Source organism: Schistocerca serialis, chromosome 4 (genome assembly GCF_023864345.2).
Source record: "Schistocerca serialis cubense isolate TAMUIC-IGC-003099 chromosome 4, iqSchSeri2.2, whole genome shotgun sequence".
Lineage (NCBI taxonomy): Eukaryota > Metazoa > Arthropoda > Insecta > Orthoptera > Acrididae > Schistocerca > Schistocerca serialis.
In genome coordinates this window covers 947,544,437-947,559,989 of record NC_064641.1, presented here as the reverse complement: position 1 = coordinate 947,559,989, position 15,553 = coordinate 947,544,437, and the positions used below count along the sequence as shown (strand labels likewise).

General features: G+C 46.3%; 1 protein-coding gene across 1 annotated transcript in view; it reads right to left on the bottom strand.

Moving 5' to 3' along the window:
- LOC126474851 (transient receptor potential-gamma protein-like) overlaps positions 1-15,553 on the bottom strand; it is a 528,586-nt gene that overhangs the window by 192,688 nt on the left and 320,345 nt on the right. Inside the window, exons 10-11 of the mRNA XM_050102331.1 lie at positions 5,317-5,452; positions 2,898-3,102 (exon numbers count right to left, since the gene is read on the bottom strand). Of these exons, the coding sequence (XP_049958288.1) occupies positions 2,898-3,102; positions 5,317-5,452 (341 nt within the window). The remainder of the gene's footprint in view (positions 1-2,897; positions 3,103-5,316; positions 5,453-15,553) is intronic.

Genomic DNA, 15,553 nt, shown 5'->3' with positions numbered 1-15,553 from the left:
ACAGGGGGACAGGACAAGGGGCTGGGGTGCAGGCAGTGGGACAGAGGTAGCGGGGAGGGAGCAGGGTGCAGGGGCACAGGGGCCAATGCAGGGGGAAGTGGGCAGGGTGCAGGGGGAGAAACAGAGGGGCAGTGGTAGGGAAAAGGGGGCAGTTGGAGAGGCAGGGTGGCAGAGGCAGGGGAAAGAAGCAGGGGGCAGGAGGTAAGGGCACAGGGCAGAGGCAGGGGCCTGAGGTAGGGGCAGTGGGGCAGGAGTATGTAGTGGGGGAGAGGCAGAGGGAAGGGAGGCAGGGGGAAGGGTGGTGGGGCACAGGGCAGGGGGTGGGTGACAGGGTGCAGCTGGGGAAATGGGGCTAGGGCAGTGGGATAGGGAAGGGCTGAGGGAGCAGGGGCAGGGGGCATGGGTAAGGGTGATATGTGCCTGACTTGGGTGCTATTCATAAAGGAATGTTTGCTGTCCTTGCACTTAACTATTCACATTAGGTACATTAACATCGAACTTCAAGCAGGGCAGAAAAGCGCCATTGTGGAACTACAGACGTGAAATGGAAATTAAAGTCTAATTAAAATTAGAGTGTGTGCTAAATGACTCGGCCCTTACCTGCTTTGTGATGTATTAGGGGAGGGACAAACATAATGGGTGCAATTCCGTTCTGAGGGGTAGTTGCAGTTCGACAGCTGAACCCTATGCACATGCAGTACTTCTAAGCTGCAGCTAGTGAGTCAGCAAACGATTGCATTAATTGTTATGCCACTAAGACCAATAATCTGCCAAGTCAATTGTCGACGGGTAGGATACTGAATAAGCAAATCGGCACACGAACAACTGAGACGGGCGCTTCTAATGGATGAAGCACGCAGCTCAGCATGTGACAACAAACTGAGGTGGCCGCTCACTATAGTGAAGGTGTGGCTCACTCAGCAGTTAGAGTGGGAACGCACGAGGACCGAGTTATTCTGTGCTACCTCTGACTGTTGGCTGACACTTGACTTGGCACCTCGGAAGCGACTTCGTCCAATCAAAGAGTGCTCTCAGCGTCATCCTCCAACGGTCCAGCATTGGGGAGCACCAGGTCCGCATATCCACGATGACGCGCTCCCTCCCTCAGGTTATATGGCAATTGTTTCTCCATTCGGCGTCTACTAACTACTCTGCTCCGGCCTTACTATAGAATTACCTTACTCCACCATGTAGCCTATGTGCTACAGTGAAGCATTCCAGAGACTATGTGCCACTGCATTCGTTGGCTTTTTGCCTGCAACAACTGCAGTGCTTTTTCCCATGCTACTAATTTACCTACATACCTGTCTTGTTATTAAAGGGGTTCACAAAGCAAAATCTCTCACAGAAGACAACTTACAGCATATTTCACAAGATGCATGCAGATTTGCACGCACAGCATCTCAGGGGCAAGCTCACCTATCTCAAGACATTATGTAAGCGGACGGATATCCACCCTCAAAACAGATTTATCAAGCGAAATAAGTCATTAATTAAACCCATTAGCTACTTATTTAAGTTATTTAACTAACTCTTTAACGAAAGAATGTGTGCTCCTATTAATTTGTTGTCACGAACCATACGAGCCTAAAAATGTATAAACTTGCTATGGAAAATAACGGATACAAGTGCTCCCCTGGCCTACATGTAACGTGTTCAGGATGTGGCTGTTCTGTAACTTCTTCATTACAGACAGCTATCAGGACTCATACAGTAACTGCATGGATGGAGACTCCCAATGATGGTATCCAGATTCTGATTGTATTTTTGCAACAATATTTAGCTCCTGAGTGCACCACATGAGGAAACATGCACTCTCATGTTATCATTATTAGTGCATAGTCATATTCCTAACCTGTGCTACAAGTTCATGTCAGCCACATGTATCTAAACTGATGTTATTTTCATTATTATCATTATATAATGCTAATAACGTCTTTCGTTTATCTCTTAACTACTAATTGTTACTGCCAACTTCTCTGGTTATATTTACTTCAGTAGTATTACATAGCTCCATATGACAGTTTTTAATTGTGATAGCTACTAATTAAAGTACCATAATTGGCAAATTATGCACAATGCATTTAATGTACAGAAAGCAAGAATAAAACACAACTAAATAGTAGTATACAATGACAAAAGAAGGAAAAAAGTAAACAGCACCACACCTGAACAAAAAATTTTCCCAATTTAGTGGGTATTGAGACACTATGATCTGCTTAAGAAACAAAATCATTCTTGCAGATAACCAAATGAGAGACGGAGCACTTGTTGTTTTTGCCTTATTTCGAAGGTCCACGGTATTTCTGTACAGTTCTTCATCACAGCCTGGTGACACTAACATGAACTTGTCCGATTCCTCTGATCGAGTGCATGAAATGAGGAGGACCTTCCGTTGCTGACACAGTAGGCAAACATGTTATACGAGCGGAACTGTCAGCAAACTGTATTGCAGATCTGACACATCGCTCTCCCTCAATACAGTTTCATCATGTAACCAATTGTCAATATCAGAGACACTGATAAAGGAAAGGCGACGTTCAGTATGTATTCCCCAGACTGAAAATCACTAAAGTGCACTTAGTACAACGCTGACGACCCACTGTCCCTGTGAACTGCTAGCGCTGTGAGAGCTGCCATCACGCCCACACTCCACCGCTTCCTCGAGGGACCTGTGTGCCGAGCACCGCACCACGCGTCTACGGTGTCGGACCAGGTCCACTGCAGACACCTGGCGAGTGCTGTGCTGTGCCGTGCGCTTTGTGTTCAGGCGTGTGCGTGCCACGTTCCACTGGCTAGCAGTGAGAAGCAGCTGCAGACTGGAGAAGAGAGGGAGAGAGAGAGAGAGAGAGAGAGAGAGAGAGAGAGGTGAGGCTCAAACATAGTGCGGGACTTACAGAACTTACGGAAATGAGCTGGTAGGAGTGGTTCATCATGGCGATGAGCAGGTTGAGCAGCACCACGATGTTGATGACGGAGTAGGTGCCGAACATGAGCATCCCCCAGAAGCGCGTGAAGCTCTTGATGCCGGCCAGCTCGAAGTTGTCGAGGTCAACCAGGCCAAACACGGCCCAGAAAAGGGTTTGCGTCGTCTCGAACAGGCTGCGGGCACACCACAGCCAAGCTTACGACTACAATTGAGCACGTTGTGCAGCCGATTTTGTACACGTAGGTACTTCATCTTCTGTAAATGGTTAAAGTCACAGTGGTGAGTGACGTGTAGAATTGACACCAAAGTACAACAGGGATTGTGTCCCATTCCCGTGGCCATGAAAAATAAAAGTCAGAGGTTCTATTCACAAAACCACTGTATTCAAAACAGTCTCCCCCTGAATTAATACACACGTGAAATCGTTTTAGAAGTTTTGAAACAATAACTATAGTCCTTTTTTGGAATTGCATTTAGTATTTCAGTGCAGTTTTCTTGGATGTCATTAATTGTGTCTTAATAGTGTCCTTCCATTGCCAACTTCAATTTGGGGAACAACCAGTCAGCTGGTGCCAAATTCGGCGAATACTGTGGGTGATCCAGGGATGTGATCCATTAGCTGGCCAAAACTAGTGCACAATCTTCGCTTTGCGTGCTGGGTGCCGTCATGGAAGAGTCGAATTAGACGAAGTCTTGCCCACAAACGCTGGAGGCTTCAAAGAACTTCATGTGGCCTCACTGCACCACTGCCATTTTCCAACGAGTGTGACACATACTGTTGCCTTCGCGGCCAGGATGCCTGCTGCAGCAATGTCAACGCCTTCCTTTTGAAACTCTAATGATCGTAACGCCACAGCTCGTCACGTGATAGCATTGCAGTTTGGAATTTCACACAAGCCGTCCTAACGCGACTGGGACACACTACGTAGCGTTGTCACCACATGACCGTGTTACCAGTCCTGTCAGGGTATACCAGTAACAATCCCATTGTTTAAAGAATCCAACTCCCACGTATAAAACTTTTTAGTCGTTTTGATGTTTTCATATCTCCTGAACTATAAGCTGTGCGATTATATAATTTCGCAGCCCATTCAGTGGTTTGCGTGGATACCACCTGCAAAATGTGTTACGAATTGTCCCAGTAGTATAGAAATAACAAATTAAGACATCACGCCTGATGCTAGAGTTTTACTTACAAACAACGAAAATATGGTAAGCGATAGATTTTTTTCCTTTCATTTATTTGAAGGAGGGATCAGCGAGAAAAAGTTTTGAAAAAGTTTCGGATTACGTGTTAAGTTTTTTCGAAGGCTCTGAATACTCTCATTCTCATACACTGGATGAATACAATCTGCGTAAATTGCGCGCTGTGTGCTATGCCGCCCAAGATACATACACAGCTCCTAACTTTAATTCTAGACTTATTGTGTTAAATCTTTAACATAAGATTATACCTCTTAATAAGTAGATTAAGACAGCATTTTAAATTATAAATTTGGTCAATAATTATGTGAAATACTGAAAATCAAAATAGTTGTTGCTCCTGGAAGCCGTTAGGTTGGCAACCTGCAATAGGGACCAGGTGACCGCTTTGGACGTTTAGTGGTATAGATAATGGGTGTGGCCAACGCCTGGTGGCCAGTGAGCACTGTGTAGCACCACAAATATCACGGTGTGCGCGCCTGAGCCAATAGTAACAGTGGCCCGAACACACTGAAACGGGCGTTGTTGTCAGTCTACATGTCGCTAGCTGGTGGGACAGTTCAATGTCCGGGTGATGCAACAGGCGACCACGTTGGAGTGCATAGGAGTGTGCAGAAAACCACATATGTCGTCAGTGGTCTGATGAACTGTCTGGGAACCTACAAGAAAGGAGGATTGGCAAATTGCATGCCAAGAACGCCTTCGCTTCTGCTCTTGGCGTACGGACAAGTGTGTAATGCTCACTGCAACAACCTGCGCCACATTGCACGATCTGTCGAAATCTAGCAACAGGTGCCATCCTACGCGTAGGCAGCTGTTGGCACTACGACGGAGGTAGCTGCATTGCCTCTGGTGAAGCACCCGCAAGAGCTGCGCCACGTCTGTAAGGCAGGAAGTGCTCACTAATGGCGTTGCGCCTTTGGGAGCAAAGAATCTCGATGCAGCACGGCTCCTGATTGCCATCACCTGTAATTACAACGGACCCGATTACAGGTGGGGACCGATGACCTCAATAGTCAGGAACTTACCACCAGTTACAGGTGATAAACTTGCCATTGTTTAGGCCAGAAGCGCTGGTGTTATCTATGGCGTTATGTTGAACAGAACAGGTCGGAAGAACACACACACACACACACACACACACACACACACACACACACACAGGGGAGATATGAGTTACTCACTTGGCGAACCGGCGCCAAACCACGCAGGCGTCGGGGTCCTTGGGGTCCATGGAGCCTGGGGGAGGGGATGTGGCTGTTCCATTGGGGCAGCGCTGCTTCTCCATGTCCGCGTAGTACCACAGCAACTGGTTCAGTCCTGCAGCAGACACATCCATTACCAGCTACAATCCACAAACATATCAAGCGCTGTTTATCCGTGCCTGTGGAGTATCACAGCAGCTGCTTCAGTCTCGTGGCAGACAAATCTGCCACTACCTACAATCCACAAAAATATGAAGGCGTGGGACAGCACGGCTTCTCGATGTTGACCAGCTGGTTGAGCCCTGCAGCAGACAGACCTACGACCTCAATTAGCATATCAAGGCACAAGGCAGCACTGTATGCCCGTGCCAACGTCCACATTATCAGTGCCTCGTGGAGATCTTTCCAAGAGACCTTCAGAGTCATCGTGGAAACCAGGAAGTAAAATCTTAGGTTTAGCCTCAACAGCGTCGAGCTAGACTTCTTCTCTAGTGATTCCCAGTCTCGAATGTCTTCTGCAGTCGCCAGTCAATCTCAGAAATTGTCACATACAACTCTGATGTTGTTAATAATCTCGAAAAGCGGTTTTTGCCCAACGTACTTGAGGAAATTGAATTCCTGAGCTACTGAAATTTTATCCAAAGGAAAGGAGTAGATACATAGAATCCGTTTGTGTTTGGTAGTTGCTAATTAGTAGGGTACCACTGCAGGTTCGGGCACAGACGAAGATCATACCTCAGTGTCAAGTTAAGATTTCAGGGAACTCTACCCACACACCTAATGCAACTGAACTTTGTATCTTCAGGTCAACACAAGGAACCCTCTGCCCCCATCCCCCACGGAAACCCACCTCTTGGGCAATTGTGTGAGGTCTTGGGCAATTGTGTGAGATTCAGGATGCAACCTAATACTCTGTCACGTCTCTCAGTAAATTGCAGTTAGTTCTGGGACCAGACACAGATCACACTCCCTGCTCTGATCTTGGCCAATAAGTAGCCGGAAAAACTCCCCTCTCTCCCTTTTTATTATGTCTCTACATCAATAGTAAAACATTTAAATTGGCGAGTTTTCGCCCCCCCCCCTCCCCCCTCGCCCTCCAATTCCATCGCACTCACTAGAGCAGTTGCGTGAGTTTCGTCGTTCAAAGTCTGTATACTGTAGCAGAAGGATCATTAGTTTCCTACTTAAAAAACGGTGGCAAATATAAACGTTATTTGCGATGTGAGACACATTCTCATTACAGGGTGTGACTGAATTCCTACAAATGAATTACAGTAGGCCATGGCATATTCTGCAAAAAATAGCGATAAATATTAACATAATTTACGATATAAGACTTTACGGTATGTGGTTATATTGCTATAAATTAATGTCGTCATGACATTTTCTGTAACCCATCCCACCTCTCATTGTAATTTGCTATAATTTAACCGATTTCCTCCTACAACTCACGTTTCCATTGTCAGATATACGTAAATATATGACTTTACATGTTTAAAAATTACCACAGCATATGATTTTAACAAAATACTCTGATATCCAGCTTTAAACAACGTATGAAACGCATTATTTAACGATAAATACAATCCTGTTTGTACCTTCCGCAAAGACACTAACGTATAACCATACCCCTCTATTGCTAAGAATTGATAGACGTGACACATACAGATAGATAGAATTATGGCTCCCTGACGTGGCATCGAAACAAGCACCTTCCGATAAATAGTCGAGGACAGCTATCTGCGCTGCTGTGGCTGGGATCAATTAATAGTCAAGTATCGGTCTGTTCTGTACAGCAACACAGCAAGACAACTGCAGACGTACCCCACACTGCAGTGTAAATATTGTGTGCGTTTCCACATCATCCGTTAGCATGTGTTTGTCATGAGGGAGGAGCATGTTGGAGGCATCTTCTGCTCTAGTAACGATTAGAGGCTGCAACTGAACGTGTAGAACAGAGATAGTGTTCGTTTCCGGTAAAACACACATGCTCATAACTTTACAATGCATTGCATTGCAAATGTAAGAATAATTTTTCAGTTGCTACTGTAGCTAGAGTTTTATTACGTTTTATATGAGGAATCGCTGGCAACTGTAAAACTGTATTTATACTTATAAGTTGGTCACGTGGTCATGACGTCGCTTCATGTTATGACTCCTGAAATTAGAACACATACCTACACCACTGATAAAATCGAATGACGTGACTGGTTGGCTGGTGACGTCACCTCCAACCATATGTCGGAGATCCTGTTAGTCTAATACTAGAAAGACAAAACAATATGTGTGCAATCCCACTGTGCTATGCTACTGACAAAAATCCACCGAAATTATACATAAAATTACTCATCCGAGAGGATCTAAAACTCAAATTATTTATCACGTGCATGAGCTACTTCATGATATGACTCCGATTTCTAAGAATTCTTCTTTGTATCTTTCGTGGTGTGTCATGCAAAACAGGTTACAAGGCGGTAATTGCACTCATGGAGGGTGCTTTAATAGTTCGGACAACTGGAATTGTAAGCCTATCACCAGCGACAAAGATACGTATGCCTCAGATTTTTATATACACTCCTGGAAATGGAAAAAAGAACACATTGACACCGGTGTGTCAGACCCACCATACTTGCTCCGGACACTGCGAGAGGGCTGTACAAGCAATGATCACACGCACGGTACAGCGGACACACCAGGAACCGCGGTGTTGGCCGTCGAATGGCGCTAGCTGCGCAGCATTTGTGCACCGCCGCCGTCAGTGTCAGCCAGTTTGCCGTGGCATACGGAGCTCCATCGCAGTCTTTAACACTGGTAGCATGCCGCGACAGCGTGGACGTGAACCGTATGTGCAGTTGACGGACTTTGAGCGAGGGCGTATAGTGGGCATGCGGGAGGCCGGGTGAACGTACCGCCGAATTGCTCAACACGTGGGGCGTGAGGTCTCCACAGTACATCGATGTTGTCGCCAGTGGTCGGCGGAAGGTGCACGTGCCCATCGACCTGGGACCGGACCGCAGCGACGCACGGATGCACGCCAAGACCGTAGGATCCTACGCAGTGCCGTAGCGGACCGCACCGCCACTTCCCAGCAAATTAGGGACCCTGTTGCTCCTGGGGTATCGGCGAGGACCATTCGCAACCGTCTCCATGAAGCTGGGCTACGGTCCCGCACACCGTTAGGCCGTCTTCCGCTCACGCCCCAACATCGTGCAGCCCGCCTCCAGTGGTGTCGCGACAGGCGTGAATGGAGGGACGAATGGAGACGTGTCGTCTTCAGCGATGAGAGTCGCTTCTGCCTTGGTGCCAATGATGGTCGTATGCGTGTTTGGCGCCGTGCAGGTGAGCGCCACAATCAGGACTGCATACGACCGAGGCACACAGGGCCAACACCCGGCATAATGGTGTGGGGAGCGATCTCCTACACTGGCCGTACACCACTGGTGATCGTCGAGGGGATACTGAATAGTGCACGGTACATCCAAACCGTCATCGAACCCATCGTTCTACCATTCCTAGACCGGCAAGGGAACTTGCTGTTCCAACAGGACAATGCACGTCCGCATGTATCCCGTGCCACCCAACGTGCTCTAGAAGGTGTAAGTCAACTACCCTGGCCAGCAAGATCTCCGGATCTGTCCCCCATTGAGCATGTTTGGGACTGGATGAAGCGTCGTCTCACGCGGTCTGCACGTCCAGCACGAACGCTGGTCCAACTGAGGCGCCAGGTGGAAATGGCATGGCAAGCCGTTCCACAGGACTACATCCAGCATCTCTACGATCGTCTCCATGGGAGAATAGCAGCCTGCATTGCTGCGAAAGGTGGATATACACTGTACTAGTGCCGACATTGTGCATGCTCTGTTGCCTGTGTCTATGTGCCTGTGGTTCTGTCAGTGTGATCATGTGATGTATCTGACCCCAGGAATGTGTCAATAAAGTTTCCCCTTCCTGGGACAATGAATTCACGGTGTTCTTATTTCAATTTCCAGGAGTGTAGCTGTTAGGATTCTTCAAGTCATGTCGGATCATAGTAACCTACCAGATTCGTACTTTTGGAATTATTTTTAAGGAAATGAAGAAGAAATAGTACACTGACGGAAAATTACCCAATTATGACGATTTTTAATAACGACACAGATACACAGCTGTCTGTAGCTGGGAACAAATGTGTTAGCCAGGAGGGGACAGGGACAATAAATAGATCATTTGCAATGGCTGTTGAAGAACGACCATCTGATGTTACAAAAAAACGGCACAGCTGCTACAAGATTGCGCGTATATCAGACATTGGGAAGTATTTCCACTTTGTCAGAACGTGTGTTCGAAAAAATGGTTCAAATGGCTCTGAGTACTGTACGACTTAACTTCTGAGGTCATCAGTCGCCTAGAACTTAGAACTAATTAAAACTAAGGACATCACACACATCCATGCACGAGACAGGATTCGAACCTGCGACCGTAGCGGTCACGCGGTTCCGGACTGAAGCGCCTTTAACCGCACGGCCACACCGGCTGTTCGAAAAAGAAATAGAATACAATAAAGATCATGACAGAACATAGAAGCGTAGATTCCCCACGAATTTTATTAAACTTTCTGATTAGTCGTCAAGAACGAGACGGAAAGAGTGAGCGAGAAACAGAGCTAGGGACACTTATACTCTGAAAAAGATGTGTAATACTCGTTCCCAAGGCAAGAAAGAGAATAACGGGTTATAGGCTAATAACGTTGTTATGCATAGACTCAAAAATCGTATAGCGTGTCATAGAAGCAAGATTCAGACATACCCCTCACACATCTTCATTTCAAAATAGATGTCTAATATACTCATCAAAATCACCATAGATGGAATCTGTTCCTAAAAAGACACGGTCTTCTTCTGATGGCTGCAACACGCACAGACATTGGTGGTACTGAATATCGATTTCGAGAAAGCCTTCGATTAAGTCAGTCATTAGTATCTAACAAGGAGACGGCACGACCGTGGGGTCCGGGATTTGTCCGAAATTTTGTGTGGTGAAAGAGGACCCCTAACACCTCACGCGGTTAAAATATTAGGACGCACTACTCGGAAAATCCCGGGAAAAATCCATCCAAAGTTTCTTAGGTGGCTTATGAGTATAAAATGTTAGTCCGTTGCCGTGCTGCCATCTGGCCTACATGGTTAGCGCTCGGACCATTACGCCAGAGGTCTCGGGTTCGATTCCTCCTCCGTCACTTTTTTTTTTTCCTTCTGTTGCAGCAAAATTGCAGCGCATTGTTACAGGAGAATCGTGAAATTAATTCCCGGGAAGACTGTATAAAAATTCACTCTATAATTCACCATCAGTTACGGTCACCAATATTCCGAGACATGATTCAATATGCCTGGTTTGCCTCAAAATTATCAGAAACTCAAAACATTTTCGTAAATGTTAATGTGGCATATTTTTGTACAGATTTATTGCAAACGCCCTGTGATTGTAAAAAATCCGCTTTTATATGTTGCGCAAGTTGTCGCAAAAATTATTGCTTTGTTTGTTTTTACGGTAATTACCACTGCGGTTCTTGTTTATAATTATTATATGTATAAAAAGTGAATGTTTCCCAATCGAATTTGTTATTCTAATTATAAACACAATGATTCTCCTTATATACTTTACAATGAAAAAAGGAAAAAGCACCGCCACGAATTGTGTTGTTGGACAAAAAGAAAATAATTTTTGTTCAATAATGTAACTAATTTGTTAAAGATAATGTAGGTTTGGGAAACTTTCTGGATAATTAGTGGAATAACAAAAGAAAATGAAACAGAAGAAAAAAAATTGCCAGAGGAGGAATAGAACCCGAGACCTCTGGAGTAAGAGTCCGAGCCCTAAACATCTAGGCCAGACGGCGGCTCGGCAATGGACTAACATTTTATACTCATAAGGCTCCTAAGAAACTTTGTATCGATTTTTTCCCAGGATTTTCCGGGTAGTACGTCCTAATATAGGGCTATTACAAATGATTGAAGTGATTTCATAAATTCACTGTAGCTCCATTCATTGACATATGGTCACGACACACTACAGATACGTAGAAAAACTCATAAAGTTTTGTTCGGCTGAAGCCGCACTTCAGGTTTCTGCCGCCAGAGCGCTCGAGAGCGCAGTGAGACAAAATGGCGACAGGAGCCGAGACAGCGTATGTTGTGCTTGAAATGCACTCACATCAGTCAGTGATAACAGTGGAACGACACTTCAGGACGAAGTTCAACAAAGATCCACCAACTGCTAACTCCATTCGGCGATGGTATGCGCAGTTTAAAGCTTCTGGATGCCTCTGTTAGGGGAAATCAACGGGTCGGCCTGCAGTGAGTGAAGAAACGGTTGAACGCGTGCGGGCAAGTTTCACGCGTAGCCCGCGGAAATTGGCTCATGCCACAACTGGAGACCGACAGCGCCGACTTCATCTTTCAACAGGATGGTGCTCCACCGCACTTCAATCATGATGTTCGGCATTTCTTAAACAGGAGATTGGAAAACCGATGGATTGGTCGTGGTGGAGATCATGATCAGCAATTCATGTCATGGCCTCCACGCTCTCCCGACTTAACCCCATGCGATTTCTTTCTGTGGGGTTATGTGAAAGATTCAATGTTTAAACCTCCTCTACCAAGAAACGTGCCAGAACTGCGAGCTCGCATCAACGATGCTTTCAAACTCATTGATGGGGACATGCTACGCCGAGTGTGGGAGGAACTTGATTATCAGCTTGATGTCTGCCGAATCACTAAAGGGGCACATATCGAACATTTGTGAATGCCTAAAAAAACTTTTTGAGTTTTTTATGTGTGTGCAAAGCATTGTGAAAATATCTCAAATAATAAAGTTAGTGTAGACCTGTGAAATCGCTTCAATCACTTGTAATAACCCTGTATTTTAACCACGTGAGGCATTAGGGGTCCTCTTTCACCACACCCCAACCCCATGCTCGTGCCGTCTCCTTGTAAGCAGAGTTCTTCAGTGTGGTGTCACCGCCAGACACCACACTTGCTAGGTGGTAGTTTAAATCGGCCGCGGTCCATTTAGTACATGTCGGACCCGCGTGTCGCCACTGTGTGATCGCAGACCGAGCGCCACCACAAGGCAGGTCTCGAGATACGGACTAGCACTCGCCCCAGCTGTACGACGACATTGCTAGCGACTATACAGACGAAGCCTTTCTCTCATTTGCCGAGAGACAGTTAGAATAGCCTTCAGCTAAGTCCATGGCTACGACCTAACAAGGCGCCATTAGCCTTACATAGTTTGATAGTTATCGTATGAAATGTCTCATCAAGAACGATGTATACAACAAGGATTAAAAGTTAAGTATTCGAGGAGCTGCATACTTTTCTTATTAGCATTCACTACTTATCCTGTTCCAGAATTCACGCCCTTCTGCGTTAGATAGCGTGCATTTCGGCCTCCTCTATCTACAAGGTGTTGGCACATTTGCCAACACATCATTGGCGACGAGGCTAACGTGTTCTTTCTAATTGCTTACATTTATTTGTGTCATGGCTTCGCCACAATCTCCGGATGTACTGTCCGACTTTTATCACTTGCAGACTCAGCAGACGCAGGCGTTATTGGATGCCCTTGGACAGCTCGTCCAGGGTCAACGTGCCATTCAAACCGATGCGGCAGCCGCCGCTTCACCGCTACCACAGCCACAACATGCAGTTGCACCGCCGTTTCGCAATTTTGATGCGGAGCAAGAGACCTGGACTGAGTGGTCACGACAGTTTGGATTTCATCTCGCCGCCTACAGAATTCAAGGTAACGAGCGGCAGCCTCACTTATTGTCTTGTGTCGGCGTGCAAACGTACCGTGTGATAGTGAAATTGTTTCCCCGACGCGACATAGCAACTCTGTCCTACGAAGAAATTTTGTCGGCATTGGACGCCTATTTCAAAGAAACAGTTAATGTAGTTGCAAAGAGGTATACTTTCTTTCGTACAAAACGTACGGCCGGTCAAACTAATAGGGAGTGGGTAGCAACTTTGCAAGGCCTTACAAGGGATTGTGCTTTTGAGTGTGATGGTGGCCTTCCTTATTCAGATACAATGGTACGTGATGCAATTGCACAGAACGTTTCTGATGTTCGTATACGGGAGCAAATTTTGAAACTAGTTAATCCCTCCCTTCAGCAAGTGATAGACATATTAGATAGACAAGACACGCTTGACTGTGCTCAGGACTCATTTGAAACTTCGCCAGCGGTGTGTAACATTAACCGGCCCGCCGGGCACGCTGCGCGGCCCGGTAAACTGCCCTCGCGCACGTCTATGCAGCTGCTGCCACGCTCTAAACCAGGTGTGCCGCGCCAGCATCCAAATGCAGTGAAATCATGCCCGCGGTGTGCTACTAGACATTTGCGTGAACATTGCCCGTCATGCCAAGCTATTTGCTTTTTCTGTTGTAAGAAAGGACATGTTCAAAGTGTTTGCCAGAAAAGGCTCAGATCAGACACTCTTAATCATTCCAGGCCCTTTGCTTCGCGCCGGAATCGAACCAAGAATACTCCGGCTCGTGAACCTTCGCCCATGGACATTCATGTAGTTAATTCCGCATCGTCCAGTGCCACTGTCTCTACCTGTGACTGTGTTCGTCCCAAAAAAGTGTGCGTCGACGTCGCCGGAATTCGCGTCAATTAGCAAGTGATGCTGTACCTGTATCAGTTCATATTGCACAAGACAATCGCTCTTGTCGTCGGCAGGACAATAAACTTTTTGTAGATTTGGACTTTAATGGCAAGGTCATACCATTCCAGCTCGATACCGGAGCTGCAGTTTCACTGCTCAATCACGACACGTACAAACAACTGGGCAAACCTCCGTTGCGTGCCGCAAATGTTCAGTTAAAAAGTTATTCAGGACAGCAGATCCCTGTGTTAGGACAGTGCCCTCTTCTTGCAACATACAACGGACAAACAAAACTTGTGTCATTTTATGTTCTTCGTTCTTCTACTGCAGTGAACTTGTTTGGTTTAGATTTATTTCAGTTGTTTAACTTGTCTATTGTAAATCAGGTCCTATCAGTGAACCAGACTGTGCCTTCAGACAGTGTTTCTCGTCTGTGTGAGGAATTTGCAGACATTTTTGCACCAGGCCTTGGTTGCGCTACGAACTATAAAGCACATTTGGAACTGAAAGTAAACGCGCAACCGAAATTTTTCAGAGCGTGCAATGTTCCTCACGCATTGCGTGTTGAGGTCGCAAGAACATTAAACGATTTAGAATCACAAGATGTGAGTGTATGTGCGCAATGCCTATTCTCTTTCAGCTCCGCTTCATACCTTACGCCGTACAGGTGTTCCGTTCGTCTGGAAGACGGAATGCGAACACGCTTTTCGCCAGTTGAAATCGGCGTTGCTTTCAAATACTTGCCTTACGCCATTCGATCCCCAGAAACCCCTTTTGTTGATGGTAGATGCATCGGATTTCGGGATCGGTGCTGTGCTTGCGCACAAAGTTGGCTCGCATGATCGCCCTATTGCTTTTGCGTCCAAATTGCTCTCGTCTGTGCAAAGAAATTATTCACAGATAGAGAAAGAAGCTTTGGCTCTCGTGTTTGGTGTTACTAAGTTCCATGATTTCTTGTATGGTCGTCACTTTACCATCATCACAGACCACAAACCTTTGACATCGCTTTTTCATCCGACCAAGCCTGTACCTCCGCGTACAGCGCAGAAATTCATTCGCTGGTCTATTTTCCTCTCGCAGTACCGCTACGATATCTTGTATCGGTCCACTGCTAAGCACGGCAACGCTGATGCGTTGTCCCGTTTGCCTGTTGCTGAGGATAAAGCATTCGATTCTTCCGAACTTGCTTGCATGTTCATTGATTCGGAAACCGATGAAGTGGTCGAATCGTTTCCGATTGATTTTCGTCGTGTAGCTACAGCCACAGCTGCTGACCCTGTCCTTGCTACCGTTTTGCGTTTTGTTGCTACGCAATGGCCTTTGTCAAAGTCTCGGGGCGAGGATCTGTTGGTTCGCCGATTTTTTGCTCACAAGGAGAGACTTTTTGTTCGACGTGGTGTTTTGTTGTTGCGTTCTGATAATGATCAGTCCAGAGTCGTGGTCCCACGTTCGTTACAGTCCTCTGTTTTACGGCTTCTTCACCAAGGACATTGGGGTATAGTGCGAACGAAACAACTTGCTCGTCAGCATTGTACTTGGTTCGGAATCGATGCTGCGATTACGAATAT